This window comes from Lepisma saccharinum, chromosome 2 (assembly GCF_977018435.1).
Source record: "Lepisma saccharinum chromosome 2, izLepSacc3.1, whole genome shotgun sequence".
Taxonomy (NCBI): Eukaryota; Metazoa; Arthropoda; class Insecta; order Zygentoma; family Lepismatidae; genus Lepisma; species Lepisma saccharinum.
The window spans coordinates 149,146,924-149,173,416 of record NC_139230.1 but is presented as its reverse complement, the minus strand read 5'-3'; the positions used below and the strand labels follow the sequence as shown (position 1 = coordinate 149,173,416).

The 26,493-nt window shown below is 42.8% G+C and overlaps 1 protein-coding gene across 1 annotated transcript in view; it reads right to left on the bottom strand.

Annotated features, from left to right (window-relative positions):
* The window catches only part of LOC145983696 (uncharacterized), a 131,228-nt gene extending 107,110 nt beyond the window's left edge, over positions 1-24,118 (bottom strand). The window contains exons 1-2 of the mRNA XM_083116751.1: positions 24,030-24,118; positions 18,330-21,956 (exon numbers count right to left, since the gene is read on the bottom strand). Of these exons, the coding sequence (XP_082972877.1) occupies positions 18,330-21,889 (3,560 nt within the window). The 5' untranslated portion in view covers positions 21,890-21,956; positions 24,030-24,118. The remainder of the gene's footprint in view (positions 1-18,329; positions 21,957-24,029) is intronic.
* Between the last annotated feature and the right edge of the window lie 2,375 nt (positions 24,119-26,493).

Sequence of the window (26,493 nt, the reverse complement as noted above, 5' to 3'; positions counted from 1 at the left end):
CTACTCAGCCTTTATGCGATGCCTTGTTCCACAGATTCCCTGGATGGAGTATAATACTTATCGCATTCACTTTTTTATTGCTTCCGATTTCTCCTTACTACTCAAAAACCACATAGAAAAAGAAATGCCATCTTTCTAAAGAACAAATTCATCTTATAATACCCTCTCAATTTCGTGCTATTGTATCTTCGTTGTTTCGGTTAATTTACGTCTCTTTTATGAGTTTACGTTAATCACCACGACAGATGCAGCATGCATGGAAGAACGATCATAAAGAAGCATTCCCAGGATTACAACTGAATCTCCAGCGTCACAGATCGTTCAGTGGTTCAGGTAACCACTATTCCAGAAAAGCAAGTGCATTATCAAAGTTTAAGTCCATTTTATGTTCAGAGAGGCTAACATGGAGTTTAAGGTGGGGTCTGAACCGAGGATCAAACCCGAGACCCCTTTATTAACCGACTCATTTTCATCGTAGGTCGTTTCTTGTGGGGCGTATGGCTATAAGGAAAGGGGTAATCAGACCTGGATTTATAATATATATATATATCTATATATATAATATATATATATATCCATATCTCTACAATATATATATATATATATATATATATGTGTGTGTGTGTGGGGGGGGGTGGGTGTGTGTGTGTGTGAGTGTGTGTGTGTGTGTGTGTGCGTAACAGCATCGTGAGGTGCCCCTCCCCCATATATAATTTCAGTTATAACGTTTAGGCGAAGTTGTGTCAGATGATTCACGTATCTATGTGTATATATATTTATTTATTTTGGTGTCTTTTCGAAGAAAATTTTCATTTTGCAGATGAAAGCCCGGAGCTGTAGTAGTCCCCCACCACCATAAATTTGAACCTGGTTGTAATCAATTGGTTCTGGAATCGAACCCAAAACGTGTCATTCGACACAAATATGTTGATTACAGTAACACATTAAAGTGCATAAACTACTAATGATGCACTTGTGATGCATCAAAATAAACACAGAAATGCATAAAAGGGATACTTTATTAGCTATCGTTCCGTGTGATGCACTAAAATGCATCAATTGAGATCAGACACGATCGTTTCAAGGGGTGTAAGGGATGACCTTCCACGTAGTACACCCTGGACTGCTTTTTGCAGACTAACGAGGCTCTGGCGACTGGCCCTATGTTCAGTATTAGTGTTGTCCACGGGACGAGACGGGACAGGCTTTTAAAAATTCGAGACGAGACGAGATTGACCATGTGTCATGAGACAGACGAATATTTTCGAGACGAGACAGCATTTCCACGAGACTTCCACGAGACGAGACAGGCCAAAGTCTCGTCTCGTGGGCAACACTATCCAGTATAACTCTGTGTGGTGTCCTGTTTTTTGTCCTTATGTGTGTTGAGTGCACCTTTACAGCCTCAGCTTTTAACCTAAGTCAGAATATTTTAAGGTTTTAGTCATGCGACATTACAGTTATGTTATTTTTTATGGTAAGGGGCTGGACCCCGTATAACGTGACGGGTGAAGATAGCCTAAGTCCTGACGCATTCAAAATTTTAAATTCAAATTAAAAAATTCAAAGCGAACTTTTCAAAGAAATCAAAATTATACGTTTAAATGCGCCAGAAGTGCATCAATCTTGATGAAATGGACTTAAAACAATCTTTGCCACCTTTATTTACAGGTCTATGAACGAATACATAATACACGCTTGCAATTAAGGATTGAGAGCTTAATGAATCAAGTTTTAAAAGGAACATTGATTAGCTCTTTGAATTCTACACAATTACCATCAAGCAATAGATACACTAATCAAATCAATTTCTAAATCCTGGAAATTTGAATCCTTAGCTTCTATTCTACTTCAGGGTTGAATGATTACATTCTAGTCCTATATCTTATGGAGAACGACGGTTTAGTATAGATATATCTAAACTTTATAAAGTTTTCTCGTCTAAATTGCCAGTAGCCTTTTTCGTATACGGTCACCATTGACTTTCAATCTGCAGTTAATAAACTTATAAAATATACTGTCAATATTGAAAACTGCAATAAATAGTGTTTAAATATTGTGGCGAAATGCTTTTGAAAAATCCTCTACCCGCAAAGAAATTCACAAAATGATATATTCACCTATGTCCACTAACTGTTCTTTACAATTAGGGTTTATTACTACAAACCGCACAGAAGTAGCCTTTCACTGCAATCCGAAAGAAAGCAGTGTGGTGAGTACGTACTTTGGTCAGCGGCCCAGCAGCCTTGTATCAAGCTTCTGAATTGTGCCAAGATTCTCTCCTTGCGTGAGATTTCCTGATTTCACGAGTTGATGCAATCCTTTCATTTTTGTTTCCAGTTGCAAAACTCGTCGGTTCCTTTGTTTCTTCGTCTTGCAAGCGAAAAGGACGCGGACTGTTGACCTCACTGGATGTCTTAGTTGGGAGTAATTTGACAGCGTTCTTCAATTGTCTGGATGTACGATCCTTTCTTCTTATTATTCATTCTATCATGGGCCTAACTTAGGATTTAACTTTGGGGGGAACAAGTACGAACTTGTGGCTTAACTTTTAGGGGGGCAGAGTCGAAAAGTTTTTCATCCCATACAAGTACTGTCCAGGATTATTTGCTAAATAACTGTTACATTTGCGAAATCATAAATATTATTATTTATTACTTAGCTCCTCAGGTCTTAGAATGTTAACAAAAGTATCCTTAACTTGTAAATTTTAACAAACTTGAAAATTGGGGGAGCAAGTGCCTCCCTCCTTGCCCCCACCAAGTTTCGCCTATTCCTTCTATGAAGAAATTTAACTTTATTTAAAGATTTAAAGAACTATCGTCATTTCGAAAGAACTATCAAGCGACTCCGGCGAGTTCAACTTTGAATTATTTCTCAAAATACCAAACAGGATTTTCTAACATTCAAAAATCTATTCATAATATTTTACATCATTTTTAGTTGATTATTTCACAAAATGCCTCTACACTCTGTTCCGGGAATCCGCGCTGCTCCACAGATTCCCGAGACAGAGTGTAGTTTTTAGTCTTTACTTTTAACCATTCATTATTATGACAATGTCTTCAGGATTTCGTTTATTACTGTAAATACTCCAATAGTATAGTGCCAGAGAAAAGCTAGGAATAAGGTGTTAAGAGTAATTAATAATAATAATAATAATCGCGTGTATGGAAAATGTGTTCTAACATTCACAGTAAATTAATAGTATTTTTATTTCTTGTCCATGCCATGCCATGAAATGCAATTAGTGAAATAACCTGTTTGAATTTGTCACGAAACATCATGTTATTTTAATTATTTCTTTAGTTTAATTTTACCAATGTAACCCTATAGCGCTACAGCCCAATACCTACCGACTGCTGACCTCCCTCCCACGCAGGCCACCAGGGGGGCTTGGAGATCTGCAGCCAGACAAGGGGGACGGGTGGTCGGCCCGACCAACTCCCAGCCGTTCTGGAATTCGCGACCGGATTACGCTCACTCACTCGGAGCTCAACAATTTCCTCACGATGCTGGGTTGCCACCGGCCCTATACACAGGCCGAAAATTCCCGGAGACTGAACCCGGGATAGAACCCATGCCATTATTCCTTCTATCATGGGCGTCAGCCGCCGTCGAAAGCAAGGTGCCTTGGACCGCACTGCCACGGAGGAGGACAATTTTATCAATGATTATTGTATAATAGGCAATTGTATCAGCATTTTATGTTTCTTTCTATTACTTTAGCGTATCAACCGGTAAGGTTTACAATAATAATAATAATAATAATAATAATAATAATAATATATTTGTCTATGGAGACATATATTTTAAAAATATATTATAATTCCGAAACATAAAGATCTCTAGACCTCGTTCTGGAGTAGTTTGGAATTTAATGGAACAAAATAATTAGATCAAATCAACAACTAATTAAATAACCATGGCACTAGAAAAAATAATCGTTTCTCTCTTATTTCATCAGCATTTGGAAGCATGCCAGAGAGATAAACTTTGACCTTTCGGAAGCTCAAAATGCATGACGGAGGTCATAGACCTATACAGCAATTTATAATACTGGACATTAAACATAATTCTTAAAAGAGTCGGTCTGATACCGAAGGATTACTTTATCCTCTTCATTGCATTCTTTTTATTTTATTTTTAATTTAGGGTTGATTTTCTGAAACTTTTGACTAACCGCCTAATGAAGTTGAATTTTAATTTGATGAAATTGATGAGATGATGGTCTCGAACCTGGGACCGTCGGTGGCAGGATGGTGAGTCCAGCACTCAACAATCTTCGCCACCGAAACGAGTATACTCTTGGTTGGGGAAGATATTTCGTTTCCAACGTTACATACAAATAAAATTGTTGTGTATTCCCAGAATCAGCTATAGAGGGTGCCGATGTAAAGGAAACACCGAACAAGCAAAAAATTAGGAAAAGTTAGAAAAGATCAACATTTTTTCTGGTTGCCTGCGAATATTAAAAATAATTTGAACCAGGAGAATAACGTTTGCCCCAAGCAGGAAATGGGGCGTCAAATTTGTTGCAGGGCAGGGGTGCCCACAGGGGGAGATTATAGCTCCATCCCAGGTTGCGCCATCGAGATTTAGGGGGAGGGGATTTTATACCTTCAAATAATATAAAATTAAACATTTATATATTTTTCCAAAATATATGTAAATATTGTACACCTTAAATACACCATATTTAATCCATTAGGTGAAGAAAAGAAAGTGTTCAACGGTATTATCGAATGGGGGGGGAGAAATATCCAACTCTAACATATTAGGCCTTAACGTGGGTTCTGGAGGGGGGATTCTGAATTAAACGTTGGGGGGGACAGTATCCAATTATAGGTCTTAGGTTATAGCGGGTATTTTAGTTAGAGGGGATTATTGAGCATTAAATTGAGGGTGGTATCCAATTCTTGTGTAATACTATTGTCTTATACTGTTGCAAAAATTCTGGTGTGGAGAATGAGAATTAATTTTTTGGAGGAGGTAATATCAACAGTAAGTCTAAAATTGGCATAGCAATTTTGTGGGAGGATTGAGTATTAAATTTAAAGGGGGAGATAGAAAGCTCTTGATAAAGTGTTAAATCTTAGATTGTCAAGGGATTTCTGTAGTAAAGAGAGAGTTCGAATATTAAATTTTGGAGACTGTATTTAGCGATATCCACATGTTTTCGACCTGGAACGTGCCAAAAGAGAAGCTGGAAGAGACTAAATGTCTCGGGATCCTAAGAAAGTATTGACGCACCATTAAATTAATATTCTTGAAAGCCTGCATTGATGCAAAAATTTTCTTTAAAATCCCACTTTAAACTGTAGGTCCAGTCTCGAGTAGCCTTTTTGTGCATAAAGTGGACTTAAAACACCAACTCAATCAATCAATGATGATGATGATGATGATGAAATCTAACAATGTTCCTGAAAATTACATTTCTAAATGGGGGCCAGCTGTTTGTGGCACAGCTTCTGCAAGATTAGCGTTATTCAGGATGTAAGCTTTTCAAAAGCAGATAACAAGCAGATAGCCGTCATCACAAGCTGGAAAAAAAGTAGGTCGAATGTAGAAACTAAGAGAGACGACGTGTTCGAAGTGGGAATATCGCAGCGAAACCAGGACAACGCAGTGAAAAGGCATCGAGTGTGTGGGAGCTACTCCAAGACATTTCTCCTTCGTCAGCTAGACAGCCAGCTACCACTCGCTTGCAGTGCAGTTACTATCAGACGACCTTGACATATAGAATCAGGTGTCGAACAAGGGGAAGGTACGCAGCTGAGTACCAGCGGATTTTGTGAAGCTTAGCCAGATGTTTTCGCGGGCGTCCACAGGATATACACTCAGTTATGCATTTATGCAGAGTTCAAACGTAACTGTTGTTTCATTCTCAATTTACTGGGAACAGCGTTGACAAATTTCGATGTAACCCAAATTTGCTTCGTCATTGTGTGGTGCTTCGACACACTTGTCTTGATTTCCGGCCTCCATGACGCAATGGTTAACGTAACGAGCTGCAAAGCTAGAGTTCCTAGGTTCGAATTCTAGACAAGATCGCTATGCTTATCCCATCGACTATTTCGTCAGTTCATTATTCATCCTCGCTCGTCGTCGTGATAACCCGGGAAATAGAAAAGTGACTTAAAGTAACTGAAATAGAAAACCCGGGAACAGTGGCGTGCCCAGGAGGAGGGTTGGTGGGGATCATAACCCCCCCCCCCTTTGGCCCAGTATTCCAAAAAAAAAAAAAAAAAAAACATCAAAGGTAGGAAATGATGGCAAAATGAGGGCTGACTTCCAGAAAAAATATACATAACCTCTCCCTTTCGAAAATCCTGGGCACGCCACTGCCCGGGAAGAAGGAATTTCTACAATATCTAGGCAAAGTCCGGTCACTTGTCTCAATTGAGATTTCTCGGCATATAATGATTTCACTTCTTCGCATTGGAGCCGCTGTGGTCCAATCAGTAGGGATGACTGTCACGCAGGGACCCGGGTTTGATTCCTGGGAAAAGTGATCTAACATCTTAATTTTTAAGACATTGCCCCTGCATAAAATGGCTCTAAGGTTCACCCAGCCTCTCATCAATGGGTACTGTATCTGGCGCATCTCTGACGAGTAAAGGCGGTTGGAGAATGGTGCTAATAACATCACCTCCAGAATATGTCCGAGAACGAGAATGCATGCAGCCTTACCTTCACATTCCACTACCTGACATCATGGAGCGGTGCGATCAGCACGGGGAACTTAATTAATATTCGCATATTCGTGCTGTAGCTTAAGTTATCTCGCCTTGAGATCGAGGACGTTGATCGACAGTAAACAGAATCCTATACTAAACATGCAGGCATGTAGCCAAGGGGCTAGAGGGGGGGGAGGGGCTGAAGTCCTCCAGAAATCCTACAAATATCTAATTTAAATAGTGTATAGTGGTAATTAATTTTACTTCCTTAGCAGGATTAAACATCTTGTCTCGTATAATAAGTTGTAATATACTGAGGAATTCATTTTCGCTTTTAGATGGCGGCTGCTGATAGGGGATGAGTCCCCGCCGAAATAATATTCTGGCTACGGGCCTGCAAATATACATTCTTAGCACGAGAGAAGTTCACTATAGTCTTCCTGTTTCATCTCTCAAACTGCAACACGAAGGGGGTTTTATTTATTGTTTTGTTTGTTGTTTTTCTTTTGTTTTGTTGTTACAGAAAATTAGAAAAATATTTGTCCAATCACCAAAAACTAGGGTCTTCATATCATGATCCACGGTGGCAGCACATCATTCAACGGTTGTTTTGTAAGAATAATAATTTATGTTACATGAACTATCACAGAATTACATGAGTTTAGTCAAAGGATTTTGAAATATGTCTATTGTCTAAAAAGCAAAGCCACTGCGCTTGTGCTTTCTTTACTTGTTGAAGCCTTATTCTTAACACGTAGTAGTAAAAATTGCGAATCAGAGTTTGTACGGTTTTCAGATATTAGAAGTAGTACAGCAAAGAGAATTCCACGCCCGAAAATGAGGTATAGTGAGGTACACAGTGTTGCCAACCTCTTACTCGAAAAAATAACCAAGGTTTTTCTTTTTCGGTCTAACCTAACCTCAAACAAGGAGCTGGCAACCTTGCTTGAGGCTTTTCTCGCAGTGTTGCCAGCTGGGGCTCGGTGGGGCTCAGTGCCAGCCTCTTACTCGAAAAGTTACCAAGGTTTTTATTTCTTGGGCTAATTTAACCTAACGCGAGGAGCTGGCAATCTTGCTTGAGGCTTTTCTCGCAGTGTTGCCAGCTGGGGCTCGGTGGGGCTCGCAGTGTTGCCAACCTCTTACTCGAAAAAATGACCAAGGTTTTTATCTTGGTCTAACCTAACCTCAAGCAAGGAGCTGGCAATACTGCTTGAGGCTTGTCTTGCAGTGTTGCCAATATTTTACTCGAAAAGTTACCAAGGTTTTTATTTTGGTCTAACCTAACCTAAGGCAAGGAGCTGGCAATCTTGCTTGAGGCTTGAGGCTTGCTTTAATTAATTGCATAAATCAAGGTTGCCAACCTACTGGTATTTCTACCATGGTTTTTTTACAAAAAAAAGAGAGAGGGGGAAGAGTTAAACAACCGACAATGCTGCCAACACCTACCTATAGTTTTTCTTACTTGATAAGGGTTTAGCCAATTTATACACTGGCGTAACATACACACACTGTGCAATAGAGCCGGCAACAAATATATACTGCCGTAAAAGAGAGATGGCAACACAGTGCGTGTGTGCGTGTATAATATGTAGCATTATTAACTAGAGTGTGTTGGCAACCTACCTGCAATTAAAAAAAAACTAGAGACGTCAATGTTGCCGTAAGATAAAGAGGGAGACTAAGCTGGCAACAGTGGTGAGCGAATATGCCTTATTTCCAAGTTCTGGGCGTCAATGTATATCGGGATTTTTGTAAAAATCTTATCGCGGGAACGATGTGCTGCACATGCATATGCGCGCACCTGTATTGTGACGCAAACAAACAAATAAATAATTGTTGTTTTTTAGGATTCCTGGCCCCTAACCTCGCCAGGGTGCGTGGTGCCCAACCCAAAAAGGTTCTAACGGCTGCGACTCTAGATAGTCGCACCTCTGTAGGGTTTCACGTGTTTTTTTTTTTTTCCCCCAAACTTCCATGAAACCCTACAGAGGACCTCCGTAATGCATGCAACGTGTACTAACGACTCTAGTGTTATTTTGATGTTGTAATATTTTTGGATATAGAGTTTTATTGTGAGATATAGATAAAAATAATTATGTTTATTATAATATTTTTTTGATGAAGATGGATAATGTATGTGTGTGTGTTACAAATAAAGTTGCATGCTTTTTTTCTAGTGTGTGTGTATGTGTTTTTGATGTTTCGACAGCATCTGAAACGATAAAAAAGAATTTTATTGTTAATTTTCTCGTGTAAAAAAAAAACAACAACAAATTTTTTTTGTGCAAATTTTCTGATTGTCTCTCGTGCTATAGTGCAAAAAAGATATTGTAACTGATAACTAATGAAATAGACATTTGTAACTGATCTGAACTAGTGAAATTTTCGTATTGTGCCATTGAAACTGATTGTGCTAGTACAAAAATTTCTTATTGTGCAAGAAAAAAATGTAAAAAACTTGTTAAAACTGCTCTGTGACCCTCTCGTTCTTCACGTCGTGGACGAAGGACTTCTCTGCAATCAGGATAACGCTGCATACGGTGTCCTCGGGCAGCGCGTCGTGGAACTCGCAGACGACCTTGATGTTGGTTCGATCGTTGACCACCACCTGCTTCCTCTTCGTGGTATTGATGACGAACATGGGTCTGCGGGTTTTGAATTCGCTGGGCGTGTAGTACATGTCCATGCTTCCCTCGGTCACGCGTTTGAAAGAGGTGTAAGCTTCGTAAAGTTTGAGGTAATCGTCTTTGGTCATGTCGAGGTTGTAATTCTCGCGCGGGAACACTTCGTTTCTGCCATTCTTCAGATAAACATTCTTGATCTTGCAGTCGTCGAACATGCTGGAATTTTTTTCCTGGTTGTTATCGCGCCCGGTCTGAAAGAGCACGACGACGAAATCTGGCATGTCGAACTGTATGTTGTTGAACTGCGTCGTCACGTCGAATTCCATGTGACTTCCCGACGCCATCTTCTGCACGCACTGGTAACCGTGAAAGTGAATCGGTACCTGCGGACTCTTCAAGATCTCCGCTTTGTACTTGAGGGCGTAGTTTGTTTCGTATTCTACGATCGGCATTCTCAATTCCATGCTCCGGATGACGCACTTGGCCGCTTCAGGTAATGTGTTGGCTATCGGCGTGCCGTCGGCGTTCAAGTTGGTGTATCGCATCAGTGCGTCGTTGTCGTTGGCCGCTCTTCGAAACGTGACGCGCAATCCTCCCTTCCACATGATCTCCTTGTAGTCCGAGAAGAATCCCGGCAGCAGACGCATGGGAAAAAGCACCGTGTGACTTTTAGTCGATATTTTGGTCCTCGCTTCGAATCCTCCCGCCTGGTAGTATGCTGCGTCTGTTTTGGATAATTTCAATGTTCCCACTGCCGTCGACGTGATGCCTGGATAATCTATTCTGTCTATGACGGTGTTGTGTTTCCTCACCTCCACCTGCGAGAACAGGTGAGGCACGAAGTTGTCCACGAGTATCAAATTTGCATTGGGCGGAAACGCATCTCCGTTTTCCTTCTTCACCACGTCGAATTGAAGGTAGAGGTCCGCTCTGTGAGGATGAACGAACCCATCGCCTACGTCCACGTCGTATTCGATCTCCCTGTTTGCTTCGTTGAGATTGGCGAACGTGCGACGGTTGGGAGGGAAAGATTGCAATTCGTAACTTTCGATTTGCTCCATTTTCACTATGTGTGTTATTTATTATACGTTGATCTCCACGATGGCCGTCGTAGTGGCACCTGCGAAATCCACCACGTCTCCTTTCTCGTTTGTCACCACCAACTCTATGTCGTCTATGCGGTTGCGGCATACTGGAAAATAGATCGGCGAAGAGGGTGTGTAGATGATCGGTTCCATGAATTCGGAACTGGGTTTGAACGTAGCTATGATTCCTGTCTGCTTGTGACTTCCCAGCAGCTCCCCGTCCGAGGATTTCGTGATCATGCCTTCCGCCACGTTGCAGTGAACGTTCAGAGTTTCGATGGCTAGAAATTTAGGAATATTGACTGCCGTGTGCTTGATGCCAGCTTCGAGTTTGGTGTTGTTCTCGAAACCTAGAAGTTCTCCTATGGTGCCCAGGTCCACGGTCTCCGTTGCCGATACGATTTCCACTCTGTGCGTGACCGAATTTTGAGAAAGGTACGTGCCTTTGGGTAACTGAGCTTGCAAAGTGGAAAGATTGTATTGACCTGGCGTGACGACAATGTGTTTGCTTCCGACGCTAATTTTGTTGTTGTGCTGCGTGACGTTAGGTATGAGGTACATGCTGTAGAATGCACGCAGAGCCACGGATTTAGGATAGACGATGTCGTCGTGCAGCGTGAGTTTCAAGATTGAAGATTCGCTCGTGAGATGGAACACGCCCATCGTATTTAAGATTCCACAATGCTTTCTGAAAATGTTCCACCGACGGGTTATTTATTTTAGACATGTATGCGAGAACAGAAAGGCATAGGTGGCCGCAGTTAACATCGGTGAAACCCTGGATGCGTTTGTCATTGTAGTAGAGGTTGGCAACACTGAGATACTTCACCAACCTGGCAGGTGGTGTGCCACCGAACGAATCGAAAACAAATGCATTGTTATCGTCAATTTTGAGGTAGCATATCCAATGTGTACCAGGATTTTTGTAACTGTCCAGGTTGACCACGCCATACTCCTTTTTCTTCACAGCAGAGGGTAGAGAATCGGACATGAAAACACCCCTGAAGTTTTTTATTCCCAACAGTTCGATCAGAGATTCAATATCGAAGTTGGACAGGGCTTCTTCTTTTTTTTATATTTCTTCAAAGCATCGAGGTTGCTTTTTTGTTTTTTGGTTATACCTTTCCCCTTCTTCTCCATAGCCAGGTTGTGACGTTTCTGTTCTTCCAACTCGGCTTTGTTCTTCTTCGAGTCGATGACGGTTTTCGCGATGGCGGCACTTCCGCCGGCCAAACTTCCAACAGCCCCCAATGCTGCCAGGATGGCTGGGATGCTGAATATGAAACCTCCGATTTTTTGCTGTTTCCGCGAACGCTGCAAGCGTCTCAATTGAGGTGTGCTGAGAAGTAATTTCATTCCGTGTCCTTTCATCAAGCAAGAACGTTTCTTCTCGCGTTGTTTTTTGGTGAGTAAACCATCGAGGGTACCTAGATTTTTCAGATTGGAGTATGGTATCTGGTACACGACACCTTTGGGCTTCATGTTGATGCTCTATATGTTATCTTCACGGTATGTTATTTATATATATGTTTTGAGATTTTTTTTGTTTTGTGTAATTTTTTTCGGTATGTTATTTATATATAAATGTTCTGAGATTTTTTTGTTCCGTGTAATTTTTTTTTTCAAGGATATACTTCGCGCAGAGCTGTTACACAAATTCTATTACGTGCTTTGTTTTCTTACCAAGAAGTTCTTTTGTACCCTTGTACACGATTTGAGTTTTGTTCTCGATTAAAATAGCTAGCTTCTCGTCGGATAACATGTTAGCGTATCGATCTGGTAAAAATAGACTGTATTGTGCGTTGAGCAACAAACGCGCCTTGGGACCATACTGGGTAGAAACAATTGAACCGGAAGTTATCGTGTAAGGTTTGTCCACTTCTAATTCCTGAATTTTTACATACTCTACTGACAAATTTAGCATTTGTTTTAATGCTTGAAAGTCACTCATTTTTTCAGTCGTCATATTGAAGAGAAATTTTCAGTGTGTGTGTTATTTATATATCAAGTTTTCGACAGAGGAAAAAAGTTCGTGCTTCGGAAAACACGATGATGTGCGTGATAATATCTTCCGTCTCTTGTTTAGATCTACGCCAATCATCCGTGTATTGTCTTCTTCCCTGCCTCGCCTCGTGCAGTTCGTCCATCCTCTCGTTTAATTTTTCCCCTGCAGCCGAAAGAAGAGTGTCGAGATCACCGCACCTCATGCCACTGATCTCCCGAAGATAATCCTTAACAGCCATTTCACAAGGGATGCGAAATTCCGGCGTTGATCTCGCTATGATTAAAAGTTTATTAACATCTCCGTTTACTGCGTGTTTAAAAATTTTACACAACAGTTCGTGTGGCAAGACGGTTATACCAGACATGATGTGTTTTTTTTTTTTTTTACTGTATGTTATTTATATACCCCACCCAAGTTTTTGTTTTGTGTTCATGGCGATGGTGGTGCCCAGTGCTGCAACTCTTTCTCCCAGCGAAGCGTCTCTGCTGACGAATCTTTCGAAAGCTGCGTGCTCTAACTTTCTGTCTGCTTCGTGACGTGCATCCAGTTCGGTGCGAGTGGTGTTGTAAGCGATGTCGTGATCTTTGCATGCGGCGTCCAACGGATTCACACCCCTGTCTCCTCTCTTCAATCTTTTCTCGAGTTTGGTACCTGGTCCGCAGTACTGGTAGCCGGGTAAATGCATCTCGAAAGGTAACTTGTTGATGATGTCGTTCACGAGTCCCTTTCCTTCGGCCATGTTCCAGAATCTCGGAGGCAGCGTGTTGATAATTTTAATGAGGTAACCTATGCCCTTGTCGTCGTTCACGATGAAGTTGGAAAGTTTTGTGCTGATCATGTCCACAATTCCTACCTTCTCGTTGTAGAAATTACGATTGCCTGCAGTCTCCTCTCCTGCAATAACCAACAACCTGTCTATGAGCTTGCGCACGTCGTCCACCCAAACGAATTCTTTGGGCAGGGTGTTGTAGAGTTTGACGCCGCTGCCTGTTTTCACCTGGTTCCATATCGGCTTGATGAGATTTCTGTACTTCTCGCCGCTGCTGGATTTGACCCTATTCTGCGAGGCGTCGTTGTTTTGGTATAAGGCATCCGTCATGAACAAAATTTCCTTGTAACTTTGGTAATCTTCGTCGGTGTAATCTTTCGGCTGCTTTTTGGCAACGAGTTCCCACAGTCCCACCGTACCCGGATACCTGTTCCAACTATCCTTCTCGCCTAAATTAACTTTAATGTCGTTGCCTTCGAAGGTAACTTTCGATTTTCCAATCTTCCAAACCACACCGCCGCCTTCGTTGCTCTCCATGCTCGGATACAATCCGAAAACTTCATCCTTGTCGAATTTCGCCGTGCTCAGGTAGTCTCGTGCCAAAGGTCCCAACTCGATCTTATCCAAAGACGACGACGTGCTACCTATGGCTCGACGTCGTGGCGGTACGTCTCTTAGTTCGAACGGCGTCGAAGGAATGCTCGAAATGGGCGTGGGTACGGTGTAATTTTTAGCTGCAAGTGGTACGAGTTCGTTGATCAAATTTTTATTTTGTTCCGTGACACCTTTAATTTCTTTACCTAGATCGCCGATGGCGTCGATCACAGGTTGATCTTGACGTTTCTTCTCTTCGTAGAATCCGCGATTCTCGGATTTCCAACCTTTGAAGCGTTTCGCGAGGTAATCGCGAAGCTTGAGATTTTCGTCTTCGATTTTTCGTTTCGTCATAGCGTTATTTATACTCATCGTTTCTCACAACGTTGCAACGTTTAGAAAGTCGTTGATTTTGTTTCTGTATTTTCCCTCGTTAGGTTTTCTCGTCATGTCGATCGTCGCGAATCCGAAATCGTCACTGTTCCAACAGTGGGAGCAGCAGCGTTCCGAAAATTGATTGTAGTTCATGTCTCCGCCTACGTAGTCATCGTACGCGTGCTTGAGGTTGGTGTGATCTTGACGAAACAAACATATGAAATTAGCGTTGTCGCGTACTAACTGTTTTGGAATTTTGGAAAATGTTTGAGCTAGGAAGAAGCAATCTATTCCTTTGTGACGACCTTGCGTGAAAAAATTGCGAATTTCATTTTGATTTTCCAGGATGACATCGTCGAACACAACGACTGAATTTTCACGACAATCGTGGAGTGGTTTTATTTCCGAAGAGAACGTTGCAATGTCCAGACCATCGTACAGTTTTATCAGTTGCTGGTATTTCGCTTGTTCGAGACTTTTCGAAAATACGTAGAGGTGCCTGTTCTTCCAATCTAACCAATTCGGTGCGAGGAGAAAATTGTCCACGAGCAGTGTTGTTTTCCCACACTCTGAAGGACCTACGATCAGACAGCGGATGCTGTCGGGAAGCAACTCACCGTTCTTTTTTTTCGTTTGACTTTCCGAATCCGGTAGACGCTTCACCACGTTCCACGTACTCACAAGATCACTTCGTTCGCGTCGATCCAACTTTTTTCCGGAAGTCCCAGCCATTTGACAAACAGTTTGTCGCCTTTCCTACGCAATACTTTCTCGATGAGGTACGTGTCGGGATGTTTTGTTTTAGAGAGTTCCTCTTCGTAAAATCTTCCTTTCAAAATCTCGCCGCTACTATCTTTTATTATATACGTGTGTCGGTTTCCGGGTAAAACTCGAACCACCGTAAAAAGTTCCGTGCTCCAATTTTTTGTGAATCCCTTCTCGAAGGTGCGTTTGAATTTGCTGATCCTCACCTGGTCTCCAATTTTGAATTTTGATTTTTTGGTAGTCGTGGGAGTGTACTTTGGACAGTAAACTGTAGAAATTAAACGCTGCTCGTCAGATTTCGTAACGTCAGCTGGCTTCATGCCTATCGTTCTGTGTACCGTATTATTATAGGTGTCGACGAGTTCCGGCAGTATGTCGACCCATTTGTAATTTCCTCGAAGCGTGAATCGTTTCCACATGTGTGTTTTCAAGGTTCGATTAAATCTTTCCACGATGCTGGCTTTGATGTGACTGAAGGTCGAATAATGTCGAATGTCATGTTTTTGAATAAACTTTTGGAATACGGCATTGTAAAATTCCTTCCCCCTGTCCGTTTGCAAAAACCGAGGCCGTCTGTCGCTTTCGCGAAAAATTGTCTTGAATGCTTCCGTGACGCATGTCCCCGTTTTGGCTTTCAAAGGTAGAGCCCATGCGAATTTCGAAAACGTGTCTATGACGGTGAGGAGGTACTTGTTGCCCTTGTTCAATTTATGCACATTTTTCAAATTGCCGCTACTCATCTCCACGAGGTCACTTTGCCAGAGGTCATCGATTCCCTTGGTTACCACCGCCAAACGTTCGTAGTTGCGACGTGCAGGTTTATGCAATTCTTTGACGATGGCTTGCCTAGACATTTTTAGAGATTACGTTTGAAGAGAAGCACCAGCGTGATGGGATTCAAAGAGGGTGGCACTTCGCTCGTGTTTTGAACGATCAGCTTATCGCCGGCACTCACGTCAAAAACGGTAAGATCTTCGTCTTCGTGTATTTCATATATGTTGCGCGTTTCGTTCCAACGTGCCAGAGGAATGTTTCCTGCTTTCTGGACACCACGATTCGATATCAAGGTCATGGTGGGAACGCTAGCTTTTCTGCCGTGAGACCAGTACGAAAATTCATTTATCTGAATCGTGCCATCGAGGAGAAACTTGTAGTACGGATGATAAGGATGTAACATGTACAGTTTGTTACCTTCGACGAACGTGGAGATTCTCTGTTGATTGGGTACGCTGTTGATTTCGATGGCTTGCAGAGAATGCAGTTTAGCGAATTTAGTATCGACGCTAACAAGGTTGCTGTGAAGCTGTCCCAGTGTATTTTGTACGGGCAACAAATGTTCGACGATGGTATCCGTTACTGTAGAAAATGACGGCTTGATTTTCACTTCCACGTTCAACTGCTTGAAGTTTTCGTTGAGTTCTTGTAATTTGGCACCGAAAGAGGCCAGCGTCGATTCCTGCGTGGATTCCAACACTCCAACTTGATCTCTGATGTTGACGACGATACTCTGAAGGTTCTCGACTTGATTCAATTTCGAACTTTTCTCGGTGAGATCGTTCACGATGCTTCGCATCTCGGTAAACTGCGTGTGAAGGTCGGCGACGCTCTGCGAAGTGGGCAGCGTCGACACCAGCGAAGCAAGTTCGTCTCGAATCTGTTCCACGTTCGCCGTTTCCGTTTCTAGTCGTTTCAGCATACGTGATATGCTCCTTTTCAAAGCGTGTAATTCTTTTGAGGTGGGGAGATTGGCCACCCTACTCTCGAGATCGCTCAATGAACTTTTGATGTCGCTCGAATCGGATAGTGCCGTCACCGCCGTTTTCAATTTTTCCAAATCTTCGCTCGAAGGTACGCTCGTCCGTAACGATTCCAAGTCATTCTGTATGTTGTCCAGTACGTGATGAAAATGAGCAAGGTTTGATTCGACGTTCAAATTTTCTAAATATTCGATCTTCTGCTGAACCGTGCTCAACGTGTCTTGTATGCTCGTCAACGCGTTTGCTTCAGCGTGAATATTTTTAATTTCTTCGTTGATCAACTCCAGAGATGCCTGAAGCGTAGCGATGGTGGTTTGAATGTGTTCGAAATCTTGATAAGCCTCCAATTGAATTTTTATGTTCGCGACGCTTTTGCCGATGACTTGCAGTTCGTCTGACGATGGTAGGTTCGTCATGGTATCTTCCAAAGTCTGTAACTTGGATTTAATTTCTTCCAACGTGCTGGCGAATTCTTCTTGTAATTTGGAAACAACAACATGCAAGCGTTCTACATCAATATCCTTCACGACGGTTTGAAGTTCAGAGAAATTCTTTTCGATTGCCGAAGTTCGTTCTTCGATTTCGAGTTTCAATTTTTCCAAATCTTCATTTTTCGATTGAAATTGCTGCAATTTGGCCAAATCATTTTGAAGCTTATCCACGCTCAACTGTATATTTTGAACGTTGTCGTAAGAAGGTACGTCGACATAATTTTTTATGAGCGTTTTCAGTTCGGAATCGATTTTCAGAATGGGGTCGAGACATTGCGTTTGGAGCGTAGCGATCTCGGACTCTAAACTTTTGTTTAAGGTCTCCTGCAAAGCAATCAAATCGCTCCTCAACTTTTTAATTCGGACGTCCAACATGAGAATCTCTTCTGCGTGGTCTACACGCTTGGTGTTGCCGAAAATATCGTTAGGCATTTTTGTTAACGGTTATTTATAATAGGATAGACGATTCGTAATTCTACGAAGAGAGGAATAAGTTTGTCGTAATCTCCTAGGAGTTCCACGTATAAACAATCTCCTGCAGAAACATCGTACGTAATGTTAGAAAGCATCTTGTCGTGCTTGATTCGAAAAATGTTCTTGCCGGTAGATATTTTGATTTCGCCTACGTTTTCCGGATTCACGGTAATTTGAAGTTTTCCATCGATCGGAATTTTGTAAAAATGTAAATTGTTGTTAAAGACATAAAACATCTTGCCTACATCGTCATCCAATTTCGTCCAAATGCTATTAAGGTGAACAATCAGTAGACCGTTGAGTTTAGTTAACATGGAAGGTAGAAATTCATGATCTGTCGTCGCGCGGTGTACAGTCTCCATGTTGGTTTGTTTTCGGAAACCAAAGAGATTCATAGGTATGCTGGTTATTTAAAATACGGTCAAAGTTTTTTTTGTAATGACAGTCAGTGTTTTTTTTTGTAATAACTAACAAAATGATTTTTTTTGTTTTTTTTGTTTTTGTTTTATGAATCTTCTGTTGAAGATGGGCATATGTTGCAGGTTTTGCTTTCTGCTAAGCGATAGTGCCCCCACGGCAGTGTGTGGATTCCACATTGGAGAACACACCTCTTGTCGTCGTTGGGATCCAGGGCAATCTTCCTCACTTTGTTGGTGGTCAACACATGGTCGACGCTCTGGATGCGCTGTTCTGCTCTTAGAACCGACGACCTGGTCTTGGGGCAATCCACGAAGTCCTCGAATGTGAGATGCTCCCGAACCACCTGTCTGCCGACACCCTTGGCCTTCTTGGTAACGCTACCCTCGGCTTTGATGGTATAGGCCTTGGCGCGAAGACCTGCAAACTCGAGAATCACATCTCCGTCCTTCTCATCTTTGAGTTTGCCAGGCACCTTCTTGTTGCGGGCCAGGATACCGCTCTGGTTCGCTTGGGGATAGCCTGACGTGTCAAAGAGGTTAACCAAAGATGGAACTGTGGCTATATCCCCGTATGCGTCGGCTGTGTGAACGTGGTACACCAAGCTGTCCGTGTCCGTGTAGAGAAGCGAGATGTTGTGGCCGTAGTGTGGACGTAATATGTCGTAGTATGTCTCGAACATGTGGAGCTTGCTCAGATCCAGAACCGTGGCTCCAACGTAGATGGGCTTGGTGAGTTTCACCACACCTTGCCTCATGTGAATCAGAGCCAGCTGCTCGTTATAGATTGTTCGAGACTTGAACAATGGACTCGCGACAAGCTGACGACATTGCTTTTTCCTCGTCACCAATTTTATGTCCACGCGATTCCGTACATTCTCCATGGTCTTGCCAAACACCGCATTATTCATGAGCTTGAAGAAATCCTTATCAAGCTCGGACGTGGCTGCGGTGCGGTGTTCAGTGTTAACTTCAATATATGGACGCAACCACGGAGAATGCTCGAACTTGAGGATACGGTGAACTGCGTGGACTGTGACCCCTTGCTGCATCAACCACCGGAGATTCTGGTAGTGAAGGACGTAATTCTTTTTGGGTTCGAAATCCATGACGAGCTTCTTCTGGTTGCAATCGGGTGGACACTTGAACTCGGGTGCAGGGGGAAGATCGCAGAACGAATCCTGCACGTTCTTGGAGAACTCAAGGTCCACCTCGGCGAAGAACCCATGTTCCGAATCGTCAAAACCTTCAACGTCGAAGTTGGAAGGATCAGCCCACTCGAACCCTCTAAAGGGGAGTGGCTGCATCATGGAGTGCCCGTACAAGTTATTCACATCCGTGTGCATGATGTAGCTCGACGGTTGGGTGGAGTCGTAGCTAGTAGCCATGTGATGGTTGTTGGCGTGCGCGTGCCGTTGCGACACCTGGACCATTCCACCCCGGATAGCGCGTTCCACAAACAGCACCATGTCCACGTCCAAAAGAAGCTCAAGCTTGATTTTCGTTACCAGAAACATGGCTGACCACGCCAGTCCGGGGAGACTATAGAAGTAGGCGGGATCCAGCTGGTAAATCTTCATTGCGGTTGCACGGAACGTCTGGAACACGTCGGCGAGGAGCGTCACATCAAGTTTGAGGTAGGCGTCGTGGTAGTCTCCGAGAGTTCGACAACCCAGCTCGCACCACATGGACTGGGCGTGGTGATATTCTTCGTCGGTGATGCCCGAGCCTCGTAGCTGACTGTAGAAGTTCGCCTGGGGAGGTAGCAACGTCTCCGCAAACTTGGTAGAGTCGGTGACGTATTCGTAGGGGTAGACCCCCTTACGCCTGAAGAGACCGACGTCCAAGTTCGGAAAATTTGCAGAGGTGATGAGTATTTGCTCGTCGCTAAGCTTCCCTGCGAGAGCATCGAGGCTTGCCGGGAGGAACCTCAGGGAGTCGAGGAAGCGAAGCTCGACGGTAGAGTCGGATGCTGGGATCGGCACTTGTTTGCTCACACTGATGTAACGCTCCTCGTTTTGTGCCAGGACATTGATTCTTGCGTTGTCGTACCCAAGATGCTTGATCAGGTGGTGGAAGTCGTATCCCGAGCCATTGTGAAAAAACACAGGGATAAAGTGCGGGTCCTGGGCCTTAAGGTTACATCTGTTGCACCAAGGACCAACGTACCTACCGTTAAAGTGATCGTGGTGATGGACTTTACGGTTGTTGGCGGTGTACTCCTCGACGCAGACAGGGCAAGCGATGGCCTCGTCATGTCTTCGTTGATCGTTGGGGGACAGTGGGAGCATAGGCTTGGGGGTCAACAGTACCCTCCTTATCTCGATGGCCTCGACAACCATCCTCTCGAGGAAGTGTTTGGCTGCGTCGGGACCACGGTACACGTAGGGCTCGGGGGCGATGTGTTGATCTCGTCGCACCACAACATATGCGAAACTGGATGCCTCGTGGAGTTGGTAAGGGGTGGTGGAAGAAACTTCAGGATCGGGATCGCAAGTGGACAGGGGTTTGAGGAAGGCCTCGAAATCCGCGATGATGATAGCGGGGTGCTCCACCATGGCACCGTGCATGTGGAAACGCTCCACGGTGCCAGGTTTGGGTAAGACTGCCACCCCCGGCTCGTTGGCATTGCAGTAGAGCTTGTGGTTAGCAAGCTTCTCGGCAGCGATGTTTTCTTCTTGTAAGCTCTGGTGTTTTTGTTGTTGGTTGTCAAAAGTGATCAGACACTTTCGACAAACTTCTATGCTACCATGATGCTTGCTTTTTTGACTCGACACAAGTCTAGAGAGGGAGCGAATAAGAGTGTAGTGGTGATGGGTCTCGTTCTTGATGAGTAGGAGATGGATTTCTCGAGCATCATTGTTGTCTATGTCGCTCACCCGGATGGGGTACACCACATTTTTGTCGGTGAGGCCATAAACGTTGATGGCCAACCGAGGGTTGTGTGTACGGGCCTCGAACTTGCGAATGTCCGAGACCTCCACCGGGTAGTCAATCCCAGCAATGGCATCTTCCAGCTCTGGCTCATAGGGTAGGTAGTGGTTAACTCGGTGTGGATGGTTTTTCCAGTGAACAGGGTGCAACGCCGCAAGCACACACCATACGAAGCACTTGTTATCTTTATTTTGGATGTTCAGGACGGCCGTCTTTGCCGCAATTGCTTTTGGTAAGCGGACGTAGCTGGAGGCGGAGAGAGGCACAAACTTGGAAAGTTTGACGCGCAGCTCGTGAGGCTCACCACACAGCGAACCCCCCGAGCCCTTAGCTTCATGTTCTTCTTGCTTTGCCAGCAGCTCCTCGACAAACTTGTTGTAGATGTCCTCGAGGTTGTCGACATCCGCCAAATGCAGCGTCTTCGCCTTGGTGTTGTGGCAGAAGCTGTAAATTTCATCAGACGGCTTCTTGTACCAGCAACAAAGCGATGCGTAGAATTTGGTAGAGTGCGTTGCAAGCGCATCGCCGAGAATGGAAATAATTTGGGCTTGCACGTTCTCCAAAAAGCTACGCACGTCGCATGAGTCCTCCGAAGTAAAAGGAAAGTCTTCTAACAAATGCTGGAAAGCAGACTGGTTCGCTTTCGCCACATGCTTGACACGTTTGGCGAGTGGTGCATTGATGGTGGCTGCTTCTGCCTCTCTCTTGGTGGAGGTCGAAGGCTGTGCCCCAGATGTATTTTTGCTTAGACAAGTAAGCTTATGTTTCTTGGCATACGCAATCGTAATATGTTTATTGCATCCGGAACACAGTTCAGTGGCAGCCAAATGCTTGTCTGGCACGCAGGTGCGACAATGTCTTGCAAAATTTTTGCTTAATATAGTTTTTTTGCACACAGGGCAACTTTTCATAGAGGGCATTTTTTCGGGGTATGTTTATTTATATATGGGAAGCGTTGTCTTCCTCAAATATGTGTTTTAATCAACTCTATAAAAAAATATAAAAAAATATATAAGAAAAATATGATTGTAGATGGAAAAAAACACAATAAATATTGTATGTATGTGTAATTTTATTTAGCTTACTTTCGCTAGACACGAATTTTCTTCAGATTTTATTGCCTACTAGTATATTTTTCTACCAATCTAGTAGAGGTGTGAAACTATGAAAATATACTTGTTTATATATATTTTTTTTGTTTTGGCTGATATAATAGCAAATATATATATAGTTATTTTGAAATTCTAAAACTTTCAGGTATACTTATTTTTATATGCAAACATACATCATAAAAAAATTACACAATCGTATTTTTTTCCATACACATATTTTTTATTTTCAGAAAACAAAATTATTTTCGATCTTTATTTTTTTAAAAAATTTATTTGTGTTTATAGTATTTGTCGGGCAATAGCAGATAGAGCAAGAATCGTTTTCCTACAACCCATAGTTTATAAATTACAAAACATCTTAGAAATTACATCTTGAAATTTTAATCCAAAATAACTCAAAAACAGCAGGCACTAGTCATCATCCCTCCATTAGGTTGTAGAGTACTTCTAATTTTGTATCGAATACTATTAAAATTTTCGAAATAGGGTAAAAACTAAGCCAGCAAATCAAGTTTCTCAAAAAATAAAAAAATTGTCTGTATTTCCGAAACTTGAGGGGGTGGAATTGATTTTATTTGCCAGTCGAATAGTTCTCGTCGAATCCTATCCAACAAACCTAAAATCATCATCCTAGCTCAATTAGGAGCCGAGAAAATCAATGTCTTGGAAAACATCTTAAGATTTTTGTCTTAAGAAAATTTTCTTGACAGACCGGAAGTAACATCTTGACAGACCGGAAGTCGACTTTCTTAAAGATTAAGATATTTGTCTTAAGACATTTTCCAAGACATTGATTTTCTCGGCTCCTATGGGGCCTAGAACCATGTAACTTTGGTCTATGCATATACCAGTACTTGTCCGACCCTGTGGCCGAGTGGTTAGGACATCGTGCTGCGATGCCAAGGGTCCCGGGTTCGAATCCCGTTTGGGTTTGGTTGTTTGTAAATATCCATTCATCAATTTCATCATTCACCCCCATCTTCGCAAATTAGCCAAGAGGCACAAAACGCAAAATAAAATAAACTAAATCAATCAATCAATCAATTAATATACCAGTATTTTTCCTACATGTTCACTCACCTTACAACCCACCCGATCAAAAAAAAATACTCCCTGCACGCATACACACATGTATAAATTTAAAATATAGGTTCGATATTGAAACAAAAATATTATTTTTTTTTCCTCTTCTCCTCTCTCTGGCCAAGATTGCAAATAATTGCAGAAATAATAATACCATGATATTTTTTTAGACTGTAAGTCTAAATAAATAAGATTCGAATAACTATGTACTTCTACTAGCCTTTGCGATGGCGCAGCGGTAGCATTATAATCAAAAAATCTCGGCTTCGATACCCGCACAAGTAGTTCTTGAAACTGTAGGTCCAGTCCCGATTAGCCTTACTGTGCATAAAATAGACTTAAAACATCAAATCAATCAGTACTTCCAACAGCCTCTGCGATAGCACTGCAATAGCCTTGTAATCTCGGCTTCGATACCCGCACAAGTAGTTCTTGAAACTGTAGGTCCAGTCCCGATTAGCCTTACTGTGCATAAAATAGATTTAAAAAACAACAAAATCCAATCCAGAGTATCAACAAATTCAAAAAATAGAGTTTCCCCTGTACACTTGTATAATTTTAAACTCAAAGTTCGATATCCTGCAGAGGTGGTTCGGATCTCGCTGTAGGCTCAGTTTCGATTAGCCTTACTATGCATAAAATAGACTTAAAACAACAAAATCCAATCGAGAGTATCAACAAATTCAAAAAAAATAAAATTTCCCCTGTACACTTGTATAATTGTAAACTCCAAGTTCGATACCCAGTGGAAGTGGTTCGGATCCCACTGTAGACCCAGTTTCGATTAGCCTTACTGCGTAAATTTTAGTTTTATAGCTAGTCAAGCAACTTGTGTGCGTATAACTTATGCTGATATGGTACTCACCTGACAGACCAAACTAATTCGGCTTCTATTACACTTGATATTTACACTTGGTATAGCGTACACTTTTATGCGACTACCCAGTAGCAATACTCGACTGCAACTGATGTGCGAAGAATAGCAAAAAAGCAGGCAAAAGCCTTGGCATGTATCACACCCCCCCCCCCCCCCGATTCACCAGACGTTGATTGATTAATACCCGAGTGCTTCTGGCGTGCCCAGCGAGCGAAACCAACACAATATCACCGGAAGGTCTACTCCACCCAGTTGCGGCCAGTTTTTTTGTGCGGGTGACCTCGGTGATATTGTGTTGGTTTCGCTGCTGGGCACGCCAGTGACGCAGAAAGCTCCAAAGGCAGCGATCCAAATCATGATGAGCGTGGGAACGTGAGGCGATAATATCTGATTGTCTCCGCCGCCATTATTCCCACCGAGGTCACCCGCACAAAAAAAACTGGCCGTAACTGGGTGGAGTAGACCTTCCGGTGGGGATAATGGCGAAGGAGATAATTAGATGCCGCCGCCTCACGTTCCCACGCTAACTCCTCTAGTTACTAGCAGTATTTTGCCAAATAACCAAAATATTACGACAACAATTAACCCACCCACTATTGCCGACACCACCACTACCATACAAAAAAAAAAACACGTGAAACCCTACAGAGGTGCGACTATCTAGAGTCGCAGCCGTTAGAACCTTTTTGGGTTGGGCACCACGCACCCTGGCGAGGTTAGGGGCCAGGAATCCTAAAAAACAACAATTATTTATTTGTTTGTTTGCGTCACAATACAGGTGCGCGCATATGCATGTGCAGCACATCGTTCCCGCGATAAGATTTTTACAAAAATCCCGATATACATTGACGCCCAGAACTTGGAAATAAGGCATATTCGCTCACCACTGTTGCCAGCTTAGTCTCCCTCTTTATCTTACGGCAACATTGACGTCTCTAGTTTTTTTTTAATTGCAGGTAGGTTGCCAACACACTCTAGTTAATAATGCTACATATTATACACGCACACACGCACTGTGTTGCCATCTCTCTTTTACGGCAGTATATATTTGTTGCCGGCTCTATTGCACAGTGTGTGTATGTTACGCCAGTGTATAAATTGGCTAAACCCTTATCAAGTAAGAAAAACTATAGGTAGGTGTTGGCAGCATTGTCGGTTGTTTAACTCTTCCCCCTCTCTCTTTTTTTTGTAAAAAAACCATGGTAGAAATACCAGTAGGTTGGCAACCTTGATTTATGCAATTAATTAAAGCAAGCCTCAAGCCTCAAGCAAGATTGCCAGCTCCTTGCCTTAGGTTAGGTTAGACCAAAATAAAAACCTTGGTAACTTTTCGAGTAAAATATTGGCAACACTGCAAGACAAGCCTCAAGCAGTATTGCCAGCTCCTTGCTTGAGGTTAGGTTAGACCAAGATAAAAACCTTGGTCATTTTTTCGAGTAAGAGGTTGGCAACACTGCGAGCCCCACCGAGCCCCAGCTGGCAACACTGCGAGAAAAGCCTCAAGCAAGATTGCCAGCTCCTCGCGTTAGGTTAAATTAGCCCAAGAAATAAAAACCTTGGTAACTTTTCGAGTAAGAGGTTGGCACTGAGCCCCACCGAGCCCCAGCTGGCAACACTGCGAGAAAAGCCTCAAGCAAGGTTGCCAGCTCCTTGTTTGAGGTTAGGTTAGACCAAAAAAGAAAAACCTTGGTTATTTTTTCGAGTAAGAGGTTGGCAACACTGTGTACCTCACTATACCTCATTTTCGGGCGTGGAATTCTCTTTGCTGTACTACTATTAGAGCGTACTTACTTCTTAGTTCGTCCATTTAATGTATGTGCCAGTAGAAATTAATATATAAATTGTTCGCAAAAGAACTCAATAATTTTGCTGGAAACGTGCCAGGCAGTCCATTGGCTAATTAATGGCTGGTATAAATGTGTGGAAGAAAGTGGGAAAGCGGTGGTTATTCGCGCGAGAATAATTAAAATCAACGAAAATTTCTATAATTATGTGCTCATGATAATATTCCCTCTCAATTGCTTCTTTGTAGGGCCAGCGACAGGGGCGTGGTTAAACGCCAGCAGACGTGCCATGTATACATGCGGAATATTCTCACACATTTCCACACAACCTGTGAATTTCCATTACAGACGCAACGGAGTGGAAAAAAAATATCACACTAATGTTCTTGTACTCGCAAGTTGAGAGAAATGCAATGTGGCAACGTCGACCAGCTGGTTGGAGGACTGTAACGGTTTTTTAAACGTTTGGGTGGCTAGCGGCATTTTTGTAAAAGAAAAAGGGGGAGGGAAGGTGAAAAAACCGCTCCCATCACGTTGATTGCTTCTCAGCCTACAGTTGACAATCCAGTGAATAGTGGCGCTGCTATTACTGAAGGCCTTCTTTTACATGAGCTTGCCCAGAATGGAATTTCAGGAGGGGTTTTGACACAGGGCTAGAATTGACATCC